The sequence below is a fragment of the Moschus berezovskii genome, chromosome 4 (assembly GCF_049115385.1).
Source record: "Moschus berezovskii isolate FMDL1 chromosome 4, NW_MosBer_1.0, whole genome shotgun sequence".
NCBI lineage: Eukaryota > Metazoa > Chordata > Mammalia > Artiodactyla > Moschidae > Moschus > Moschus berezovskii.
In genome coordinates this window covers 23,180,511-23,205,927 of record NC_142463.1, presented here as the reverse complement: position 1 = coordinate 23,205,927, position 25,417 = coordinate 23,180,511, and the positions used below count along the sequence as shown (strand labels likewise).

Here is a 25,417-nt window from a genome sequence, read left to right as displayed (position 1 = left end):
TATCTTAAAAAAAATTAAAATGTGTTTATTGATATATTTTAGTGTAAATCTACCATATGGCTATCTACTTTGTATTTGTTTGGATTGTTGAATATTAGTGCTTTTCATTTTTCTACTTTTCCTTTAATTGACTGTTTTTTTTATTTATTTCCACACTTTTATTATTTGAAGGTACATATTTTTAAAATGTTCTTTCAGCAGTTAACATAGAGATTACATGTTTGAATTATCAAAGTTCTATTGTATTTTTATTTTAACCTCTTCTAGAGCAATAAAATTGGAGAAGGAAATGGCAACCCACTCCAGTGTTCTTGCCTGGAGAATCCCGGGGACGGAGGAGCTTGGTGGGCTTCCGTCTATGGGGTCGCACAGAGTTGGACACGACTGAAGTGACTTAGCGGCAGCAGCAGAGCAATAAAGAACCTATAACTACTTAACTTCATTTGTAACCCTTCTAGATAATATATTATTTTTTGTTATGCATTTTAATTTAGTGTAACTAAACTACACAAAGTAGTATTGCTATTATTATATAGGCATCATTTATTTCACTTTATGTCTGTATTTTGCTGTTTTGGTTGTTCTTTATTTCCTTTCATTTTTTGAAAGTCTTCTAGATTTATTGCTTCTTTCTAAGGATATCCTTTCACGATTCCTTTCTTATAGTCTTTTGTTGATAGATTATCTTGATTTTTATTTCTCTGAAAATGTCTTTATTTCACCTTTTCTGAACGATATATTTTTTAAGATTTTATATTGGAGTATAGTTGATTAACACTGTTGTATTAGTTTCAGGTGAACAGGAAAGTGATTCAGATACACACGTACTGAATATTGGTATTAGTGTCATCCAGCTCTTAGAAAATATTAACACTATTCCATTGTCTTTTTGCTTCCTTACTTTCTGATGAGAAATCATCTGTTAAGTTTATTGTTACTTCTTTTTTTTAAAAATTTTAATTGGAGGCTAATTACTTTACAATATTGTATTGGTTTTGCCATACTTTGACATGAATCTGCCCCAGGTGTACATGTGTGTTACTTCTTTGAAGGTATTTTTTTTCTTTTTCTGCTGACTTTTATCAATATATTCTCTTACATCTGTTTTCCTGTAGCTTTACTTCAGTGTACCCAACTCTGGGTGTGTGTGTGTGTGTGTTTTAAAATCTGTTCTGCTTGGGATTTGTATCTTGATGTCTTTCTTAAGGTAAATTCTCAGACATTAACTTTTCAAATATTTTTCTCCTTTTCTCTTCTCACTTTTTACAAATCCAGTTACACATTGTTATATCTTCTTACTCTGTTTTTTTTGTTTTTCTTTTTTATGTTACTCCATCGTTTTGGTTTTCTGTGCTTCTCTCAAGATGTTTTTGTCTTCCAATTCCGTAATTCTCTCTTGAGTAATTTATAATCTGTTCAGTTCAGTTCAGTTGCTCAGTTGTGTCCGACTCTCCGCGACCCCATGAATCACAGCATGGTTTTTTTTCATTATTTTATTTTTTAGTTAAAAATTTTCCATTTGGTTCTTGTAATGCTTTCTAGTTGTCTGCTGACATTTTCAATCTTGTATTTTATTTGCTTGAGCATAGTAAGCATCTTTTAAGTTGCAGTCTGATACCTATTTTTTCTGGATTTCCTGTTGATTTGTTTTTATTTCCTGTCATTTCTCTTGTGTTTTGATCCCAGTGATTTTTTTCCCCTATATCTCTTGTTGATTTTCATTAAATGTCAGATTTTGTATATAAAAATTTTAGAAATAATTAAAAATCTTTTGTGAAGATATTTTCCTTCAGACAAGGTTTATGATTGTTTTAGAAGATTTCTAGGGGGCACTTGGAATTCTTGACCAACTTAATTCAGACAAGATTTGGGATGATTCAAATTTAAGCCTAAATTCTTAGTTAGCTGTCTTAGTCCTTTTGGGCTGGTACAGCAAAATACCATAGACTGGGTGGCTTATAAATAATAGAAGTTAATTTTTCATAGTTCTGTAAGCTGGAAAATCCCAGATCAAGAACTCAGCAGATTTGGTGAGGGTCCCCTTTCTGTTTATAGATGACTGTCTTTCTCAGTTTCCTCATGTGGCAGAAAGAGTAAGGACATTCTCTGGGGTCTTTTGGTCACCAGTGGCACTAATGGGCACTAATGCCATTGATGAAGCCTTAGCCCTAATAACCTCGTAAAGGCCCTAACTCTAAACATCACACTGGGGGGGCGGGGTTAGAATTTCAACATATGCATTTTGAGGGGATGCAGACATTCAGTATATAGCATGGGTTATCTGTTTTTAGTTTACTGTTATGGTTTTTCAAGATTCAGTCCTAAGGCCTAGCTACTTTATATTGTCTCCTACCTGCAGACCTCCCTTCTCATCTCTTCCCAAGGTCATGATACTCCAATTTTTGTAACTCTACTTCATGAGCTTATAAAAAGTTATACTCTGCTTCTTACCCTCTTAGCTCCCTCTGTCAGAACTGTCAGATACCCAAAAAGAGAAGCAGCCTCAAATACCAGGCTTCAGTTCAATTCAGTTCAGTCGCTCAGTCGTGTCCGACTCTCCGCAACCCCATGAATCACAGCACGCCAGGCCTCCCTGTTCGTCACCAACTCCCGGAGTTCACCCAAACTCATGTCCATCGAGTCGGCGATGCCATCCAGCCATCTCATTCTCTGTCGTCCCCTTCTCTTCCCACCCCCAACCTTTCCCAGCATCAGAGTCTTTTCCAGTGAGTCAACTCGTCGCATGAGGTGGCCAAAGTATTGGAGTTTCAGCTTTAGCATCAGTCCTTCCAATGAATACCCAGGATTGATCTCCTTTAGAATGGACTTACTTCTCTGTATTTATTTCTTATACTGAGTTTCCAATTTCTAATTTGTATGCTATCTTCTTAGGTCTCTACTGCCTCAAGCAGATTTTTTAGGTGTCTACTTTTTCAAATTGATTTGAATAAGAAGTTTGTTTTTGAACCACTACTCTCTCATATTACTCTGCTATGTTCTGTTAAGAGCCTTTGTACATCCTGTTTGTCCTGTTTAAATCTCTAGTTTCTCACTCCCCCAGACTCTCATGGGCCTCCCTGGTGGCTCAGACAGTAAAGCATCTGCCTGCAGTGCGGCAGATCTGGGTTTGATCCCTGGGTTGGGAAGATCCCCTGGAGAAGGAAATGGCAACCTACTCCAGTACTCTTGCCTGGAAAATTCCATGGATGGAGGAGCCTAGTAGGCTGCAGTCCATGGGGTTGCAAAGAATCAGACACGACTGAGGGACTTCACTTTCTTTTCTTTCACTTTCCTAACTCCTGGTTTACAGTTATTCATGCTACGGGTTAAGTCCTAAAGAGATCTTCTCTTCTTCAGACTTTGCTGACTCCCTGACTGGATTATCTTGTTGTTATACTCTTACAGCACTACCTGAATGCCTCTGTTGTAGTTTGTAAATGTTTGTTTCTTTATTTTATTTAATATTTGTCTTTTCAACACAATGTCAGATCATTGAGGAAAAGGGCTGTATAAGTTATTTTTTACCTTATTACAGCCCCAATTTATGAGTTACAAGGATTAATTACTATTTCTTCATAAGTTGGGCATATAGGTATTGAGTTAAATGACTGAGATTTCCCTTGGTTGAAAGTAACAGAATTTAAAGAAAGAAAAGATTTGTCTCATTCATGGGTTCTTAGAAGGGAGAAAGGGAAAATTTTATATTTTATTCTTATTTTTATAAATTTATTATAAAATATTTCAGACATATTAAAAGTCTAAGGAGTTGTATAATATACCCAGCTGTGCCCATCACTCTAAGAAGTAAACTTAATTTATATTTATAAAAATATACGGGAAGAACAGAAATATGCCTTTGTAAATATAGTCAACTGATCTTTAACAAACGAGCAAAGACAATTCTGTAGAACAAAGATATTATAGATTCTTCAGTAAATGGTGCTAGAGCAACTGGACATACACATTCAAAAATGAATGCGTCTAGATACAGACCATATACCTTTCACAAAAATTAAAACTCCTAATGGATCATATATTTTTTTAGAATTTGTTACACTTATCCTCTGATTTGATGTCTATATTAAAAAAAATACACATGTAGAAAGTTACAGTGACTACAGAAAACCAAATGTGAAACATCTTTGCCAGATGAAAGGGCAGAAGTCCCTCAAAGTCATGTTAGTTAGTTTGATAGATGACTTTTCAGCAGCAATAGTGCAAGCTAAATGATAGTGGGATATCTGTAATAGCCTGAAAGAAAACAACTACTGACCACAAATTCTACACGAAGCAAAAAATATTTTGTAAGAATGATTGTACAGTAGACCTTTAGACACACAATTCAAAGTGTGTGCCACCTGTCAGCTTACCAAAGTAAATTCTAAAGAATATATTTCGGGCAGGAGGGAAATGAAGATCATAGATGCAAAAATGATAGTGGAAAAATGAAAGTCATTTTGTATGAATAAATATAAATGAGCATTGATTGCTTAAGAAGGTAATTATGAAAGTTAAAAAAATACACAGAGTTAAACTAACAGCAACATATCAGGAGTAATGAAAAAGGTATTTTTATAAGATGTTAACAATTAACTTTGATAAGTTAAAAGGATACATGTAATATTTTCAAGGGTAACTGCTAAAAAAACACAATTTGAGCATAAAAACTTCAAACCAGTACAGGGAAAACATTTGGAATAATTCTTTTTAATAAATTCAAGCAGGACAAAGTAGATAGAGGTAGATATAGATTCAGAAGTAATTCTCATTAAATATAAGTAGATTAACTTCCAATTAAAAGATAAACATTGTCAGACTGGATTTTAAAAACGTAATCAAGTAGTTTTTAAGACTTAGATATAAGCCTTGGGGAAAAAAATGTTCAAGAGGCTCATGTCATATTGATAAAACTTAACTAGGAAGACAATAGTTTCCAGTTTGAACAGATCTAATAGTGCAGCCTCAAAGTAAATGAGATATAAAGACCAGCTGTAACCAACTGCAATGGGAGATTTAACACCCCTTTCCCAATAGCTATAGAACAACCATAAAATCAGTAAGGACATAGAAGATTAGGACAAAAGGATTACCACGTTTTTACATGGACATACATAAAATGCTTAATCAACACCTTCCAACTACAAGATTATTTCATTTGATCATATTTTAAGCCACAAATTCAGTCTCAAATTTCAAAACATTGAAACCATAATCATTATGTTTTCTGATCACACTGTACAGTTCAATTTGAGCTAGAAAGCAGTAACAGACAACTAGAATATTGCCTTGTGTTTGGAAATTAATTTCTCAGGAACACCTGGGTAAAGAGAAAAGCATATCAGAAATTAGAAAATGTTTTGTGTTGAATTATAAAAATATTATAGAACAAAAGTTGTGGGATGCAGCTGTAGTAGTACTTAGAGGGAAATATATACTCTTAAATGTATATTCTGTCAGCTTCGCTCATGACTCAGTTGGTGAAGAATCCATTTGCAATGCAGGAGATTGCCCTGCAATATAGTAGATATAGGTTTGATCCTTGGGTTGGGAAGATCCCCTGGAGGATGAAATGGGAACCCACTCCAATATTCTTGCCTGGAAAATTCCATGGATAGAGGAACCTGGGGGTACAGTCCATAGGGTCACAGGAGTCGGACACAATTTAGCAACTAAACCACCACCACCAATGGATCATAGACCTAACTGGAAAATGCAAAACTATAAAACACCTAGGCGTTAGCACAGGAGAAAAATCTAGATGATCTTGGGCATGGTGATATGTTTTTAGAGACAACACGAAAGACACCATAGTTGTTTTTGAAGGAAACTATGGAAGAAATAATTGATAAGTTGAAACTGATAAGTTAAAAACTTTTGCTCTGTGAAAGGAAAAATCAAGAGAATTAGAAGACCAGCCACAGACTGGATGAAGATATTTGCAAAAGACACACCTGATAAAGGACTATTATCTAAAATATGCCAATAATGCTTAAAATTGAATGATAAGAAAACAAAAAACCTAATTAAAAAATGGGTCAAAAGCCTTAATATACACCTCACCAAAGATATACAGGTGGCAAATAAGCACGTGAAAAGATACTTTACATTGTATATCACTAGAGAAATACAAATTAAAACAATGAGATTGCTGTACATTTCTTCAGTTCAGTTCAGTCGCTCAGTCGTGTCTGACTCTTTGCGACCCCATGAATCACAGCATGCCAGGCCTCCCTGTCCATCACCAAGTCCCGGAGTTCACTCAAACTCACCTCCATCGAGTCGGTGATGCCATCCAGCCATCTCATTCTCTGTCGTCCCCTTCTCCTCTCGCCCCCAATCCCTCCCAGCATCAGAGTCTTTTCCAGTGAGTCAGCTCTTCATGAGGTGGCCAAAGTATTGGAGCTTCGGCTTCAGCATCAGTCCTTCCAATGAATACCCAGGACTGATCTCCTTTAGAATGGACTGGTTGGATCTCCTTGCAGTTCAAGGGACTCTCAAGAGTCTTCTCCAACACCACAGTTCAAAAGCATCAATTCTTCAGTGATCAGCTTTCTTCACAGTCCAACTCTCACATCCATACATGACCACTGGAAAAACCCTGGTTGGCAAAGTAATGTCCCTGCTTTTTAATATGCTGTCTAGGTTGGTCATAACTTTCCTTCCAAGGAGTAAGCGTCTTTTAATTTCCTGGCTGCAGTCAGCATCCGCAATGATTTTGGAGCCCAAAAAATAAAGTCTGACACTGTTTCCACTGTTTCCCCATCTATTTCCCATGAAGTGATGGGACCGGATGCCATGATCTTAGTTTTCTGAATGTTGAGCTTTAAGCCAACTTTTTCACTCTCCTCTTTCACTTTCATCAAGAGGCTCTTTAGTTCCTCTTCACTTTCTGCCATAAGGGTGGTGTCATCTGCATATCTGAGGTTATTGATATTTCTCCCGGCAATCTTAATTCCAGCTTGTGCTTCTTCCAGCCCAGCGTTCCTCATGATGTACTCTGCATGTAAGTTAAATAAGCAGGGTGACAATATACAGCCTTGACGTACTCCTTTTCCTATTTGGAACCAGTCCGTTGTTCCATGTCCAGTTCTAACTGTTGCTTCCTGTATTAGAATTGCCAAAATCTGGAACAGTGACAACGTGAAATGCTAGTGAGGATACAGAGCAACAGGAGCTCTCTTACTGCTGGTGAGAATGCAGAATGGTGCAGACACTTTGGAAGACAGTTTGGTGGGTTTTTTCCAAACCCTAGCGCATCCTTTCCATATGATCAGGCAATACTGCTTCTTGGTTTTTATGCAAAGAATTGAAAATTTATGTCTCCACACGGATATTTATAGCAGCTCTATTCATAATTGCCAAAACTTGAAAGCAGTTGATTTCTTTCAGTAGGCGAAGGAGTAAACTGTGGAATATCCAGGCAATGGGATATTATTCAGCAATAAAAAGAAATGAGCTATCAAGCTATAAAATCACATAAGAGGACCTTAAATGCATATTACTAAGTGAAAGAAGCCAATCTGAAAGGGTACATACTCTGTGATTTCAAGTACATGATATTCTGGAAAAGGCAAAACTTTGTAGAGATGGTGGAAAGATCAGTGATTGTGGTGATGGTGGGTTGTGGGGAGGAGAGAGGTAAATAACCAGAGAACAGAGGAACAGGGCAGTGAAAATACTCTGTATGGTATTATAATAATGGATAATGTCATTATTAGGACTTCCCTGTAGCTCAAACAGTAAAGAATCTGCCTGCAATGCAGGAGACCAGGGTTCGATCACTGGGTTGGGACGTTCCTCTGGAGAAGGGAATGGTGCTGCTGCTGCTAAGTCACTTCAGTCGTGTCCGACTCTGTGTGACCCCACAGACAGCAGCCCACCAGGCTCCCCCGTCCCTGGGATTCTCAAGGCAAGAACACTGGAGTGGGTTGCCATTTCCTTCTCCAATGTGTGAAAGTGAAAAGTGAAAGTGAAATCGCTCAGTCGTGTCTGACCCTCAGCGACCCCATGGACTGTAGCCTTCCAGGCTCCTCCATCTGTGGAATTTTCCAGGCAAGAGTACTGGAATGGGTTGCCATTGCCTTCTCTGAAGGGAATGGCATTCCACTCCAATATTCTTGGAATTCCATGGACAGAGAGGCCTGGTGGGCTACAGTCCGTGGGGTTGCAAGAGTCGGACATGACTAACACACAATGTCATTATTACATTTGTCTAAACCCACAGAGTGTACATCACTAAGAGTGAACCCTAAGGTAAACTACAGCCTTTGGGCGATTATGATGTATCAGTGTAGGTTCATGCTTGTTTAAAAAATGTGCCATTCCTGTTAATGATAGTGGGGGAGGCTATGCATATTTAGGGGCAGGGGATATATAGAGGCAATCTGTGTCCCTCTCTCTCAATTTTGTTGTAAACCTGAAAAAAAGTACTCTAAAAAATTAAGGCCTTAAAATCAGGAAAAACCTAGAAAAGGTCAATTTCTACTACAGATTAATAAATCTATATGATAAAGAGCAACCAAAAATTCACACAGTATACTAAGATATAAACATATATGTAGTCTACTGAACAATTACTTTGGCTTTTATGTACTTCTGTGGTAAAGTAATTATTGTTTATTATAAATTTGTTTATTTAAGGAAATTTTTCTTTAAACTTTCAGATGATACAGCATTGTTTGAGTTGATTCAGCTAGTTCCACCAGGTACTGTATTGTATTTTGATAAGGTAATTGACATGTGAAGCCATTTTAATGAAATGCTTTTAAAAAATGTCATCTTTTCCACTTCTTGACACGTTAAGAGCAATGTTGAGTTTCTAGCATTGGTCCACTATGTGTAAAATGTCAGTAGGCCAAAATAATATATACAGAAAAATTGACAAATTGTATGTGAACACGTTGTTCTAAAATTGAATAAATGATCATAATTGAAAGTGAAAAATAACCTCATATCATTGTAGCATATTTTGTGACATTCATAGAAATTAACATCTTAAAAGTTCTTGTGATTTTTCTAAAACAGTATGCTTTAACTGATAAAGTAGTTCATTATCTTTGTTTTTGTGTATTGACTGTTATTAGAAATGTAGGGGAATTAAAACTGTACCTAAGCAGTATAGATCCCTGTGGTAGGTACAGTTAAAACCTGAGGGATAGTTACATTTATATTATTGATTTCTATGATTATAGAAGAATGTATCTTAAGTCCTTATTTTATGTGAGTTACAGGAGGCTATATTTTGTTGAAAGCTAGTAATCTAAAATTTTTGAGTGTCACATATATACCTAATTCTGGTAATCACAAATCCTAAAAAGTGTATATATTTTTTCAACATGTAATCTACTGTCTTATAATGGCAGGTAGAAAAGAATGGAAGATAGAAAAATAAATTACGGTGATGGTAATTAAGTTTTAGATGTGTAAATATTATGTCAGTTTTATATGTTTAAAATGGTATTTTTTCCCTAGGAATTCATAGGTACATAAAAAATGTACATGAATATCCCCTTTCTACAAAAGGGGAGAGAGAATCAGTAGTATGTATGACGTTTCTTATAAGGAAATGTGTTAATTCATTTAACATGACTTTATTTTAATTTTTTTCCTTTTATAGAAAAAAATTAAAAGCATGACCCTGAAGCAGGTATTTCATTAAGGCATCAGGCATTATATATTTGTACTTGATAATATTGTTTCTAAATAGCATATTTTGTTATAATTTGAATCATAGGATATCTTTCTTGTAGTGGGTGAAACATTGTCTACATATGATGAGAATACACGAGATTTCATGTTCCCGGGTCCAAATCAAATTTCTGGACACCATGATTCAAACCGCCAGGTTACCATGAGGAGGATTTCTGGCCTTCGAGTAAGTGCTTACTATTTTCTGAATCAAATTGTGATGCAGAATCATTGCCAAAAACTACTACATAGCCCTTAGTACCTGAAATGTGAAGAACTAATTCAAAGTTTAATTCTATTTACAACATAATTGTGTGATGAAATTATGCTAAGTTACTTCAGTCATGTCCGACTCTTTGTGATGCTATGAACTATAGCCTACCAGGCTCCTCTGTCCATGGGATTCTCCAGACAAGACCACCAGAGTGGGCTCCCATGCACTCATCCAGGGGATCTTCCCGTCCCAGGGATTGAACCTGCTTCTCTTGAGACTCCTTCATTATAGACGGATTCTTTACCTCTGAGCCACTGGTGGAGCCCTATGAATTTATGATGTTATTGTAAACGTATTGAAACCTAAATGAAAATAATTTACCAGAATGCATGCATCTACTTTCCAAAATTAACAAGTATTATTTTACCTTATATTCTTCAGATTTCTCTCCTCTCCTCCTTATCTCCCCTACCCACTGGCCTATCTGTCTCCTTGTCTCTCTTCTTTTTGTTTTTCTTTCAAAAAAAAATGACCAATAAACATTTGAAAAGGTACATAATCCCATTAGCATTTAGGAAAGTTCAAATTTAAACAGATGATTTCATTTTTATAGCTGTAAGATTGGTAATATTTAATAAATCTGACAAATACCGAAAGTGTGGAAAAGTGGAAATGTATATGTTTGTATGCCATGTAAAGTGCAACAACCATAATTCAGAATTATCTAGTAAAGGCAAAGATTCTCATAGCACTGATCTTCTAGGTATATGTCTTTGAGATATATTCTGTCTGACATACTAAGAATCTTCTTAGGAATGTTCATTTGTAGAATTATTCATGATAATAAAATATGGAAATAATTTAAACGTCTATTAGTAGGAGTTTTTTGTCGTTCAGTCGCTCAGCCGTGGCCAACTGTTTGCGACCCCATGGACCAGGCTTCCCTGTCTTTCACCAACTCCCAGAGTTTGTTCAAATTCATGTCTGTTGAGTTGCAGGAGTTTAGACAGAATAATTATTATATGTTCATGTAATGGAAATACGTATTCATACACTTAAAAGTGAAAACTTCATTAGGTGATAGCCAACTCTCATCTTTTCCTAACAACCTTTTCAATGTTTACTGGATGATTTAATCATGTTTTTATTCCTGAAAATACTTTCTGTTAAGAGAGACTGAGTGAAGCCCCTGGTGTTTCAAAGAAGAAAAAAGTAAAAGTTGTCTAGGTGAAGTTTCTGGGATAATTTTTTTTTGCTAACTTTATAAAAGTAAGGAAATTATCATGATATATGACTCAATATGGTAAATTAAGTAATATTTCCTGTAGGTCTACGTTTTGATATATTCTATCCTGCTACTGCTAAGTCACTTCAGTCGTGTCTGACTCTGTGCGACCCCATAGACGGAAGCCCACCAGGCTCCCCCGTCCCTGGGATTCTCCAGGCAAGAACACTGGATAGGGTTGCCATTTCCTTCTCCAATATTCTATCCTAGGAAATAGCAAATTTCACCTTGTTGAAATTTTAACAGTTCACTAGCAAATTTATTAAAATATACCTCCTTTGAGATATTTTCAGTGTCCTTTAGCCAAAAAAGACTTCAAAGAATGTTGCAGGACCTTTCTAGAAACTTGCAAGGAAAAAAAAAAATCCAATTTTAAAATTAGCTTTTTTTTAAAGTAATTTAAAATGCTGTTTTATACTAAATTTGACAATATAAACATGGACCATTAACAGGTATTTACTTTATTGAATTTGAGTTACCTTTTCATATATCAGAAAAGGTTGGATTACTAAGGCAAAAATTCTGTATATATTATTAAAAGATAAATTGGGGCATATTAAACATTTTTAGTTTATTTGAGCAAAAATTGAGTTGATTTAGGCAGCATCTAATCTAGCAGATAGAAGCTCCAAGGAGCTGCACAAAATGAAATACTTTTATATTCAGAAGGGTATAGGAACAAGGAAAGCATACTAGGCTACAAAGTGTTTTGGTTGTTACAAGATTTGCTTCCTTTAGCTAATCAGGCTATTCCTGATGAATTGCTTTAAAATTCTATCTCTGGAAGAACAGAAACTGTAATTAATTTTAATCTGTTTGATGACATGGGGTTTAGTGTAAGCAACTCCATTTGGGGCCTCTGGTCTTGTTTTTAACAATATATAAACTGAGACTTCTGGTGATGGTGGTGCAAAGAGTTTGTCAGTTACTCTCACCACACAAGTATGAAACTGGACAAAATTGTCACAAGCAACAGTTTCAGGGCACTGGAAAGTGATCAGCAATTAAGACAAATTAAGAAGTATCTTTGCTTAAATAACTTCTAAGACTTTTGGTAAAAATGGCAGAAGTATGTGGTCATCTTGCATAGGCTTCTCTCATACCCTGCATGGCCAGTGAGAATTGTAGCTTCCCAAGCATGTGGCAGGGTGCAAAGGTCAGCAGCTTTGCAAGCAGAGAGGTCAGAATGACTTTGGGGCAGTGATGTTGTAATTTGTAATAAGAAACATGTATTTGGTCTTCTTACCCCATTCAGAGCACAGAGCTCATAAAACCCTTCGAATTTCCTGTGTTTAAGAGTTAGGTTGATGAGGAGACTTTTGGAGAGCTCCTTGGGAACCTAAGGATGGGAACTAGATGCAAGGGAAACCAACCACATTGGAACTTTCAGCCACATCCCTGAGGAAGAGAGGGGCTAGAGATTGAGTTCAATCACCAATGGCAGTGATTTTATCAACCACGCCTGTGTAATGAAGTGATTATAATACCCAAAATGATGGGGTTTGGAGAGCTTCCACATTGTGAACACTTGGAGGTGCTGGGAAAGTGGCACAGAGGGTAAGGGCACGGAGACTTTCCTGTGTATTTTGCTCTGTACATCTCTTCCATCTGCGTGCCATTATATCCTTTTATATAAACTGGGAAACAGGGAGTGAAATATTTCTTGAGTTCTATGAGCTGCGGTAGCAAATCGATGGAATCCGCGGAGGGGGTTGTGGAAGCCTCTTACTTGTACCCTATGGGTGACGACCTAAGACTTGTGATTAGCAACCGAAGCCAGATGGGAGCAGTCTTGTGGGACTGGGCTCTTAACCTATGGGATCTGATGCCATCTCCAGGTAGTCAGAACTGGGTTAAATTGCAGGACACCCAAATGGTGTCACAGAGACTTGTGATGGTGACATCTTGATGGTGTTAGAAAACCCACACGTTGGAATTGCTGTCACAATCATAGGGGTGCATATCGTGGCTTTACCAGTGTAATGCGGACTAGTCAGTTGGAAGCACATGAGGAAACCTACAGCTTTGCTGGGCTGATTGCAGTTCCAGTTAGTGAGCTGCACACCTGCCAGAAAGTTGACTGGGATGCCCTGGAAATGAGGGTGCAATCAAAAGGCAGAAGTGAGCTTTCCACTTATTCCTTGCTGGCTGAAACTTTGCATGCTCGGGGGAGACAGTGGGAATCCAACAAACAGGGAAAGCTGAGGGAACTAGAGACCTGCCGTATCTTTGAGTGCCTTTCCCCAGCCCACACACAGATAATCAGTAGAGTAGAACCCTTACAGGTTTTTTGGATGAGCACTAAGTTATGCATACTCTGATGAGACCATTAGAAATAATAGAATAAAAAGATATGGCACATATATAAATTGAACAGCAGAACTGTAGATGTAAATTCAGTCACATCAGTTATTGTATTTAAATGTGAGTGAACAACACACTCCAATCAGTAGTTTGTTGTCCTGGCAGGATACAATGCACTCCTCCTCAGAATTCTTAGCATAGACATCTGTCTGTGTTTTAGGGCATCTTTCTGAACCCATCACTATGGCAAGAATTCAGGTCACATTTGGGCTTAAATCTTGGCACTATCACAGACTACCTGAGTAAACTTGAAACTACTATACCTTGGAGATAGCATGTTTTTTGGTGGATTAATGAAAGCTTGTAAATGGTTACTATAGTAACATGGCACATAGAGAATGATCAGTAAATATTAGTGATATGGTAATGACAGGGGAGATCATATCAAGGTGCTGTTTGTTATGGATGGTGTTGGTGATGTTAATATCTTCTCTACACTGTGAACTCCATAAAAATAGAATCTGAGACTTTGTCTTTGATCTTAACTCTTAGCACTGTTCTTTGCATAAAGTACTTATATGCCTCTTGATTGAATTGAATAAATGAATTACATCTTACTGTAGACTTCATAGAGGAAACTGACATTTCAGATATGTGATGATTATATTTATTTTGGTTAGGTTGTAGTGCCCAGTTGTTTAGTCAAACACTAGTCTCAGTGTTACTGTAAAGGTATTTTGTAGATGTGACTAATATTTATAGTCACTTGACTTTTAAGTTTAGATTACCGTTAATAATGTAGGTAGACCTCATCCAATTAACTGAAGACCTGAAGAGCAAAGACTGAAGTTTCCCAAAGAGTAAGAAATTCTGCCTCAAGACTGTAATAAAAAATCCTGAGTTTCCAGCCTTCTGGTTTGCTTAGAGATTTCACACTCAAGACTACAGTATCAACTTTGCCTGAGTTTCCAGTCGCTAGCTTTCTCTGTGGATTTTGGACTTGTCATTCTCACAATTGCATGTACCAGTTCCTTAAAATAAATATCCATCTCTGTGTATATCCTAGTAATTTGGTTTCCCTGAAATCTCAACTGATACATATGGGTCTTGAAAGATCTAATTTATGGCTAAAACACCAAGTATTTACTGTATGACCAGCGATATATGGAGAGGGGTAAAGTGATAAGTTGCAGTTCAGGCTGTGATAGTTATAAAATATGTGCTCAAACGATTGACACTCCTCTCTTCCAAATGCAAAGCCAACTCTTCTGCTCTTAGGTATGGACTCTACTTAGTGATTCTAATAGATACAATGTGGTGAAGTAACAGTGTTAGACTTTTGAGACCAGGTCATTAAATGCACTGTGGCTTCCTCTTTGCTCTCACTCTTATATCACTCACTCCTGGGGAAGCCAATTGCCATGTTTGAAGACATTCGGGCACCTCTTTGAAGAGGGCAGAAGCTGGAACAGCTTTCTTGGAGTGTAGATGAGAGCTTGAAGAGCCTTGAAGAAACTATCAAATGAATGTTTGCAGGAAAATGAGGTAAATGTTATTGGAAATTAGTGGAAGAAGGAACCCTTGTTGTGTAATGGTGTAAAGTTTAGCAGCCATGTAGGATATAAAAAATAACTGATAAAATGGGTAGTCTTTTTAAGGAAACTTTCTGACAGAGTGTTAGAGGGGCTGTCTGGTTTCTTACTGCTGCTTATAGAAAAGTGTGAGAGGAGAGAGAGAAGCAAAAGGAAATGCTGTTAATAATACAAAAAGGAGGCAGAACTTACTGTTTTTAAGGATTCTCAGCCTTCCCCCATGGCAAGTAATGCTGAAATTAAGGAATGACTTATGAGCAAAAATCATTCTAGGGCACTTTCAGGAAATTATGATCTGATGGTGAAACCAAGGTTATAACTATAAAATCCATTATTAAAATCTCCAAATATCCAAGCTGTTGCCTCAGAAAATAATTTAATGAAGCAGGTTTTATTCTACTTTATCTTTTGTATTTTATTTTTTAAATTTTTAATTAAAATTTTTATATAATGAAAAAATTGAAGCATAGATGATTTGCAATGTTCTGTTAGTTTCAGGTATACAGCAAAGTGATTTAGTTATCTATTTCTCTGTACATGTATATGTGTATCTATGTGCATGCATGCGTGCTAAGTTGCTTCAGTAGTGTCTGACTCTTTGCAAACCTGTGAACTATAGCCTGCCAGGCTCCTCTGTCCAATGGATTTTCCAGCCAGAAATGCTGGAGTGGGTTGCTATGCCCTCCTCTGGGAATATCTTCCAAACCTCGGGATGGAACTTGGGTCTTTTGGATTACAGGCAGATTCTGTACCACTGAACCACCTGGAGGGCCCTTGTGTATACACACACATCTGTTTCAAATTCTTTGCCATTATAGGTTATTACTAGATACTGAATATAGTTCCCTTGTTGTTAATTATATACATAGTAATATGTATCTAATTAATCCCATACTCCTAATTTTTTAGTCTCCCCATTTCCACTTTGGTGACCAAGTTTGTTCTCTGTATCTCTGAGTCTATTTCTGTTTTTTTAAACAAGTTCACTTGCATTATTTATTAGATTCTGCATATAAGTAATCTATAATGCTTGTCTTTCTCTGACTTACGTCACTTAGTATGAAAATCTCTAGGTCTATCCATTTTGCTGCAAATGCTATTATTTCATTCTTTTTAGTGGCTGAGTAGTATTCCATTGTATATATGCTGCATCTTCTTTATCCATTAATTTGTCGATGGACATTTAGGTTGTTTCCATGTTTTTTCTGTTGTAAATACTGCTGCCGTGAACATTGGTGTGCATGTGTCTTTTTGAATTAGAATTTTCATCTTTTCCAGATACGTGCCCAAGAGTAGGAATGCTGGATCATATGGTAACTCCAATTTTGGTTTTTAAGGAACCTTTATACTATTCTCCGGAGTGGTTGCAATTTATATTGCCACCAGCAGTGTAGGAGGATTACTTTTTCTCCACACCCTCTCCAGCATTTATTATTTGTAGAATTTTTGATAATGGCCATTCTGACTGGTGTGAAGTATTGCCCCACTGTGTTTTGATTTGGGTTTCTCTAATAATTCGTGGTGTTGAGCATCTTTTCATGTGCTGCTTGTAAATAAATCTAAAAATGAACATACAGATGGCCATTAAGGTCTTTTTAGGTCTTCTGCTTTTTCTTTTTTGTATTGAACTGTATGAGCCCTTGTTGATCCCATTGCAAATACTTTCTCCCGTTCTGTACCTTGTCTTTTTATTTTGTTTATGATTTCTGTTGCTGTGCAAAAGCTTTTGAGTTTAATTGGGTCCCATTTGTTTATTTTTGCCCTTATTTCCATTATTAGAGAAAATTGATTCAAAAAAAAGTATTGCTTCAGTTTATGTCAGAGTGTTCTGCCTATGTTTTCTTCTAGGAGTTTTATGGTATCTGGTCTTATATTTAGGTTTTTAATACATTTTGAGTTTATTTTTGTTTATGGTGTTAGAGTGTTCTAATTACATTCCCTTACATGTAGCCATCAAGTTTCCCCAGCACCACTTATTAAAGAGACTATCTTTTTCCCCACTATATATTCTTGCCTCTTTTGTTGTAGATTAATCGACCTTGAGTGTCAGGGTTTATTTCTGGGCTTTCCAACCTGTTCCATTGATCTGTGTGTCTGTTTTTATGTCAGTTTCGTATTATATTGATGACTGTAGCTTTGTAGTATAGTCTGAAGTTAGAGAGCATGATTCCTCCAACTTCTTTCTTCTTTATCAATATTGTTTTTGCTATTCAGGGTCTTTTGTGTTTCAATCCAAATTTTAAAATTATTCGTTCTAGTTCTATGAAAAATGCTGTTGGTGATTTGATAGGGATTGCATTGAATTAGATTGCCTTGGTAATATGGTCATTTTAACAATATTGATTCTTCCAATCCAGGAACATGGCATGCATTTCCATTTGTTTGTGTTGGCTCCAATTTGTGTTTTATAATTTTTGTAGTACAGATCTTTTGCCACCTTAGGTAGGTTTTATTCCTTTTGATGTCATGATAAACGAGATTGGTCCCTTAATTTTTGTTTCTAATATTTCATTGTTAGTGTATAGAAATGCAACTAATATATAGATTTTTATATGTTAATTTAGTATCTTGCAACTTTACTGAATTCATTGATGAACACTAGTAGTTTTCTGGTGGTGTCTTTAGGATTTTCTATGTACCAGTTCAATTCAGTTCAGTCACTCAGTCGTGTCCGCCTCTGTGCGACCCCATGAATCACAGCACGCCAGGCCTCCCTGTCCATCACCAACTCCCAGAGTTCACTCAAACTCATGTCCATCGAGTCAGTGATGCCATCCAGCCATCTCATTCTCTGTCATCCCCGTCTCCTCCCGCCCCCAATCCCTCCCAGCATCAGAGTCTTTTCCAGTGAGTCAGCTTGTCGCATGAGGTGGCCAAAGTATTGGAATTTCAGCTTCAGCATCAGACCTTCCAATGAACACCCAGGATTGATCTCCATTAGAATGGACTGGTTGGATCTCCTTGCAGTCCAAGGGACTCTCAAGAGTCTTCTCCAGCACCACAGTTGAAAAGCATAGTATCATGTTATATACAAATTGTTAGTTTTACTTCTTCCTCCCAACGGGGATTCATTTTGTTTTTCTTCTCTGATTGCTGTGTCTAGGACTTCCAAAACTACACTGAAGAAAAGTGGTGAGAGTCGGTGTCCTTGTTGCCTTTCAGCTTTTCACCATTAAATGGTGTTAGCTGTGGTTTTCTCGTATATGGCCTTTATTATGTTGAAGTATGTTTCCTCTCTGCCCACTTTCTAGAGTGTATATATTATAAAAGGATGTTGAATTTTATCACATTTTTAAAGGTTACTTTCCACTTATAATTATTATAAAATATTGGGTATTTTCCTTGTGTTGTACAATACATACTTGAAACTGTCTTACATCTAGTAGTTTGTACTTCTCTGTCTCCTGTCTCTATATTCCCCCTTCCTCTCCCTGCTGGTAACTTGAAGAAAGTAGGGAAAAACAATAGGCCATTAAGGTATGACCTAAATCAAATTGCTTATGATTATACAGTGAAGGTGGTGAATAGATTCAAGGGACTAGATCTGATAGAGTGTCTGAAGAACTTCGGGTGGAGGTTTATAATATTGTACAGGAGGCAGTGACCAAAACCATCCCAAAGAAAAAGGAACACAAGAAGGGCAAAGTGGTTGTCTGAGGAGGCTTTATAAATAACAGGAAAGAAGAGAAGCAAAAGGCCAGGAACAAAGGGAAAGGTATTCTCAACTGAATGCAGAGTCCCAGAGAGACTAGCAGCAAGAGATAAGAAGGTCTTAAATGAACAACGCAAAGAAATAGAGGGAAACAATAGAATGGGAAAGACCAAAGATCTCTCCAAGAAAACTGGAGATACCAAGGGAAAATTCCATGCAAGGATAGGCATGATAAAGGACAGAAACGATAACAATCTAACAGAAGCAGAAGAGATTAAAAGAAGTGGCAAGAATACATAGGAGAACTACACAAAAAAATCTTAATGACCAAGAAAGCCATGATGTGTGGTCACTCACCTAGAGCCAGGCATCATGGAATGCGAGGTCAAGTGGGCCTTAAGGAGAATTATTGTAAACAAAGCTAGTGGAAGTGATGGAATTCCAGCTGAGCTATCTCAAATCCTAAAAGATAATGTGATGCTGTTAAAGTGCTACACTCAGTATGTCAGCAAATTTAGAAACCTCAGCAGTGGCCACAGGAATAGAAAAGGTCAGTTTTCATTTCGATCCCAAAGAAGGGAAATGCCAAAGAATATTCAAACTACTATACAGTTGGGCTCACTTCACTTGCTAACAAGGTTATGATCAAAATCCTTCAAGCTAGGCTTCAGCAGTACATTAACTGAGAACTTCCAGATGTACAGGTTGGTTGCAGAAGAGGCAGAGGAACCAGAGATCAAATTGACAATATTTGTAGGCTCATTGAGAAAGCAAGGGAGTTCCATAAAAACAACTACTTCTGCTTCCTTGACTACACTAAAGCCTTTACCTGTGTGGATCACAGCAAACTGGAAAATTCTTCAAGAGATGTGAGTACCAGACTACCTTACCTATCTCCTGAGAAACCTGTATGTGAGTCAAGAAGCAATAGTTAGAATCAGACATGGAACAATGGACTGGTTCAAAATTGGGAAAGGAGTATGATAAGGCAGTATATTGTCACCCTCCTTATTTAACTTATATACAGAGTACATCATGTGAAATACCAGTCTGGATGAATCACAGACTGGAATCAAGATTGTCGGGCGAAATATCAGCAGTTTCAGATATGCAGGTGATACCACTCAAATGGCAGAAAGTGAGGAAGAACTAAAGAACCACTTGATGAGGGTGAAAGAGGAGAGTGAAAAAGCTGCCTTGAAATTCAACATTCAAAAATCAAAGATCATGGCATCTGGACCAGTCACTTCATGGCAAATTGAAGGGGAAAAAGCAGAAACAGTAACAGATTTTCTTTTCTTGGGCTCCAAAATCACTGGGTTGGTAACTGTATCCATGAAATTAAAAAATACTTACTGCTTGGAAAGAAAGCTATGACAAACCTAGACAGCATATTAAAAAGCAGAGACATTACTTTGCCTATAGGTGTGTATAGTCAAAGGTATGGTTTTTCCTGTAGTCGTGTATGGATGTGAGAGTTGGACCATAAAGAAGGCTGAGTGTCAAAGAATTAATGCTTTCAAACTGTGGTGCTGAAGAAGACTCTTGAGAGTCCCTTGGACTGCAAGGAGATCAAACCAGTCAATCCGAAAGGAAATCAACCCTGAATATTCTTTGGAAGGACTGATACTGAAGCTGAAACTCTAATCATTTGGTCACCTAACGTGAAGAGCCTACTCATTGGAAAAGACCCTGATCCTGGGAAAAATTGAAGGAAGTAGGAGAAGTGGGTGACAGAGGATGAGATGGTTGGATGGCTCACTCACTCAGTGGACATGAGTTTGAGCAAACTCCGGAAGATGGTAAAGGACCGGGAAGCATGGTGTGCTGCAGTGCATGGGGTCGTAAGGAGTCAGACATGTCTTAGCCACTGAACAAGAATAATAACAAACTGATTCCTGTTTGCCTCTTGTATTCTATAGTGATTATCCTGTCTGCTACATACGTACCTTGATTATATGTGGGGCACATAACTTGTTTATTTATTAGTTCATATGTATTCTAATTGTGAGGAACTATATTCTTGGAACTGTACTTAAAGAACCATACCGGAGATGGCTAAATAATGGTTTGATTTAGATGTCAACATCCTGGATTTCATGCTGGTGTTTTAAAAGGGTGAAACTTTTTTCTATTTCCTTCAGTAGGGCGTGCATTTATTTTGCACATGAGAGAAATCTAAGTAATTTATGATCAAAGAGTGAATTGTGATTGTTTAAAAACATGCCCCCCACCCATTTTTGATGCCCTTCTGCTAAAAACGTAGTCTGTTTCTTTTGTTCTAGAATGTGGATTGTACTTAGGAGCTCTAATGAATAGAAAAAGTGACAGAAGTGACAGTGTTAGACTTCTAAGACGAAACCATAAAAAGAATTGTGTCTTCTTCCTTGCTTTTCTTTGGGAGAACTAGTTACCATATCATGAGGACATTCAAGAAGTCCTGTGGAGAGGTTTGTATGATAAGGAGTCGCGTCCTCTCTTTTAAAAGATGGAAAAGAAGTGAACCCTCCAGTCAGCAGCTGTGTGAATCTTAGGAAGCAAATCCTCTTGCCTCAGACAAGCCTTCAGATAACTACAGCCCAAATAACATCTTGACTGAAATCTCAGGAGAGATTTCAAGCCAAAACCACCTATTTCAGCCTCTTCCAGATTCCTGACTCTTAGAAACTATGTGAAACAATAAACCTGTAATGTTTTAAACTGCTAAGTAACATGCTTTGCAACAATAGATAACTAATAAATAAGCATAGTGGATATCATCAATAAAAGTATGTTTGCTGAAAAAGTCATCCACTTAATTCATAGGTGGCTCATATTTAACTTTTCTGTAGTGTATAATGTTTGAAAGTTTAAAGTTAGTAAGTCAAGGACAGGGTAAAATGTTTGACTTCCGTTATATTAGAATGAAGCAGTCCTGGGCACAGACAACAGTGTATCTTTGATGTTTTGGTGAACGGTAATTTGTGTGGCTGTCATTTGTGTGCTTCCAGATATTTTCTCAGGTACTTTGTAACTGTTCCTTTGAATTTTACCTTTTTTCTCTACTTATCTCAAAACAGTGTTTAAGCTGATGATTGAAATGTTGCAAGAAATAGAAACCAGATTCATTCATTCATAGATTTGGATTTAAGCTCCATTATGGGAAAAACTGTTGGAAGAATTGGTAGAGACTTATCTATCTTCTGTATTCAAGAACTATATACCTAGGAGCTGAGAATATTTTTTAGCATCTAGAGACTTATGAAAATATTTCTTGATTGTGTAGTTATGTATGTCTCAATTTGTAAGAGTAAAAAGAGTTGGGATCCATTAAATATTTTCACATATTTAGAACTTTAATTTTATTATTAACAATCTTTAAAATTTTTTTATAGGGAAACACTTGAAAATGAAAAATTTCTTAATTTCTCCATAAAAGCAATATAATCACTTGTAAGTGAATCATCAGCAGTGAAACTGTTTCTTGATAACGTTTAACATTAGTTTGTTGCCTTTATCCTTAATAAGAAGTTCAGCCTAACAAAGCAGCTGAACCTTGATAAATGTTTGTTACTGTAGATTGTATTTTCATCAGTAACAACTATCTTTTTAAAGTGTCTAATAATACCGTGTCTTTCCTCTTCAGGGAATTGCTCCAAAGCTGGAATTTTCTACAACCTCAGTGATTACTGAATGTCTGATAAGTTCAAGGAAGTGCCGCACTCAGGTTAAAATAATTTATTTAAAGTGTTTAATGATTGAATGTATTAGTTCATATTTCTTGGGCGTTTGGCAAGTGCTATTTTTTTTTTTATTTTGGCTGCTGTTCTTTGCACATTTTTTGGATCTTTCAGTTCCGTTAGCTCAGTTCAGTCACTCAGTTGTGTCCGACTCTTCGCGACCCCATGGACCACAGCATGCCAGGCCTCCCTGTCCATCACCAATTCCCGGAGTCTACTCAAACTCATCACCATTGAGTCGTTGAGGCCATCCAAGCATCTCATCCTCTGTTGTCCCCTTCTCCTGCCTTCAATCTTCCCCAGCATCAGGGTCTTTTCAAATGAGTCAGCTCTTCATCGCAGGTGGCCAAAGTATTGGAGTTTCAGCTTCAACATCAGTCCTTCCAATGAATACCCAGGACTAATCTCCTTTAGGATGGACTGTTGGATCTCCAAGAATCTTCTCCAACACCACGGTTCAAAAGCATCAGTTTTTCAGCGTTCAGCTCTCTTTATAGTCCAACCCTCACATCCATCCATGACTACTGGAAAAACCATAGCCTTGACGAGACAGACCTTTGTTGGTAAAGTAATAGCTCTGCTTTTTAATATACTGTATAGGTTGATCATAACTTTCTTTCCAAGGAGTAAGCGTATTTCATGGCTGCAGTCACCATCTGCAGTGATTTTGGAGCCCCCCAAAATAAAGTCTGTCACTGTTTCCATTGTTTCCCCATCTATTTGCCATGAAGTGATGGGACCAGATGCCATGATCTTAGTTTTCTGAATGTTGAGCTTTAAGCCAACTTTTTCACTCTCCTCTTTCACTTCTGTCAAGAGGCTCTTTAGTTCTTCTTTGCTTTTTGCTATAAGGATGGTGTCATCTGCATATCTGAGGTTATTGATATTTCTCCAGCAATCTTGATTCCAGCTTGTGCTTCATTCATCTCAGCATTTCTCATGATGTACTATACATGTAATTTAAATAAGCAGGGTGACAGTATACAGCCTTGATGTACTCCTTTTCCAATTTGGAACCAGTCTGTTGTTCCATGTTGGCAATTTGAACTCTGGTTCCTCTGCCTTCTCTAAAACTAGCTTGAATATCTGGAAGTTCAAGGTTCATGTATTGCTGAAGCCTGGCTTGGAGAATTTTGAGCATTACTTTGCTCACGTGTGAGATGAATGCAGTTGTGTGGTAGTTTGAGCATTCTTTGGCATTGCCTTCCTTTGGGATTAGAATGAAAACTGACCTTTTCAAGTCCTGTGGCCAATGCTGAATTTTCCAAATTTGCTGACATTGAGTGCAGCACTTTCACAGCATCATCTTTTAGGATTTGAAATAGCTCAACTGGAATTCCATCACCTCTACTAGCTTTGTTCCTTTGGATGCTTCCTAAGGCCCACTTGACTTCACATTCCAGGCCGTCTCGCGTTAGGTGAGTGATCACACCATTGTGCTTATCTGGGTCATGAAGATCTTTTTTGTACAGTTCTTCTGTGTATTCTTGCCACCTCTTCTTAATATCTTCTGCTTCTGTTAGGTCCATACCATATCTGTCCTTTATTGAGCCCATCCTTGCATGAAATATTCCCTTGGTATCTCTAATTTTCTTGAAGAGATCTCTCATCTTTCCCTTTCTATTTCCTCTGTTTATTTGCATTGATCACTTAGGTAAGCTTTCTTATGTCTCCTTGCTATTCTTTGGAACTCTGCATTCAAATGGGTATATCTTTCCTTTTCTCCTTTGCTTTTCACTTCTCTTCTTTACATGGCTATTTGTAAGGCCTCCTCAGAGAGGCCTCCTCAAAATTTTGCTTTTGCTTTTCTGCATTTCTTTTTCTTGGGGATGGTCTTGATCCCTGTCTCCTGTACAGTGTCGTGAACCCCCGTCCATAGTTCATCAGGCACTCTATCAGATCTAGTCCCTTAAATCTATTTCTCACTTCCACTGTATAATTGTAAGGGATTATATTTGGATCTTTAAAGTAAAGCAATTATCATAGGTATTTAGCATTTTGTTTACATGTTAATAAGGGTGAATGTGAAAAGCTTGTTACATTTACCTACTTACTTCATGGTGTTTTTTTTTTTTTTAATGGTTAGAAATCAAACTGCCAGAAAGATGTTGGGATCAAGAAGTCCCACAGAGAACCAGATTGGAGGCTTCTATAAATCTTAAAGAACTTAAAGTTTAAAGGATTTGCTAAAAAGTTCCCATTTGCTAAAAAGGGAATGGGACCGCAGGTACTCAGACAGGGTTATAGGTGTTTAGTAGGTATAGCTTCTTGAGTGTTTCTGATTCCTTAAGGGACTATTGCTCTAGTTTGGTGGCTGTTCTAATGCTATCAGATCAAGAGAAGCTTGGCTACTTCAGTTTAAGTACCTTCTATGTTTGTAAAAACTGTCTTGAGCAAACTCAGATATCTGTATCTAAAACTCCATTTTGGTCCAACTTTCTGCTGAGTCACCAGGCTCATCTTGCTACCTGTCTACAAATGATCTAACAATGTCCAGGCATTACTCATACATATGTGGCTGCGTTTTGACCCGGTAACAATGGGCAGCCTGTGACGATGAGCCAGGACTATATAAAGCCTAGTGGGCCCAAACAGGGCGGGACTGGACCTATGGTGGGAAAAGTAGAATGTTAATTTCCTACATTAACAGTTTAAGAGTAAATTTTCTCAGGGTGACAACAAGCTAAGAAAGGTAAAATATAGTTATAAGATTATCAAGGAGATCTTTCTTACTTTGTTTAGCAAGACATTTGCTATATCAGAGTTTAGCCTAATTATTTGTCTTTTAAATGCAAGATGAAATACTGCTGTTAGAGGTCTGATAACTCACTTGCCAAATGTAGAGCTGGCTTACTGACTTGTTTGGAGATATGCTCTGTGAACATTTATAAACTGTCATAAATTCTTCCCCTGATCATAACAAGTTTCCTTTCCACGCTGGGGTATTCCCCTCTGCTGGATGGG

General features: G+C 37.2%; 1 protein-coding gene across 3 annotated transcripts in view; it reads left to right on the top strand.

Moving 5' to 3' along the window:
• SPATA6 (spermatogenesis associated 6) overlaps positions 1 to 25,417 on the top strand; it is a 182,233-nt gene that overhangs the window by 58,346 nt on the left and 98,470 nt on the right. For 2 of the 3 annotated variants that reach the window (XM_055402004.2, XM_055402002.2), the window contains exons 4-6: positions 8,664 to 8,705; positions 9,750 to 9,874; positions 22,360 to 22,440. In XM_055402004.2, the coding sequence (XP_055257979.1) occupies positions 8,664 to 8,705; positions 9,750 to 9,874; positions 22,360 to 22,440 (248 nt within the window). The remainder of the gene's footprint in view (positions 1 to 8,663; positions 8,706 to 9,749; positions 9,875 to 22,359; positions 22,441 to 25,417) is intronic. The other variant, XM_055402005.2, reaches the window with a different exon arrangement.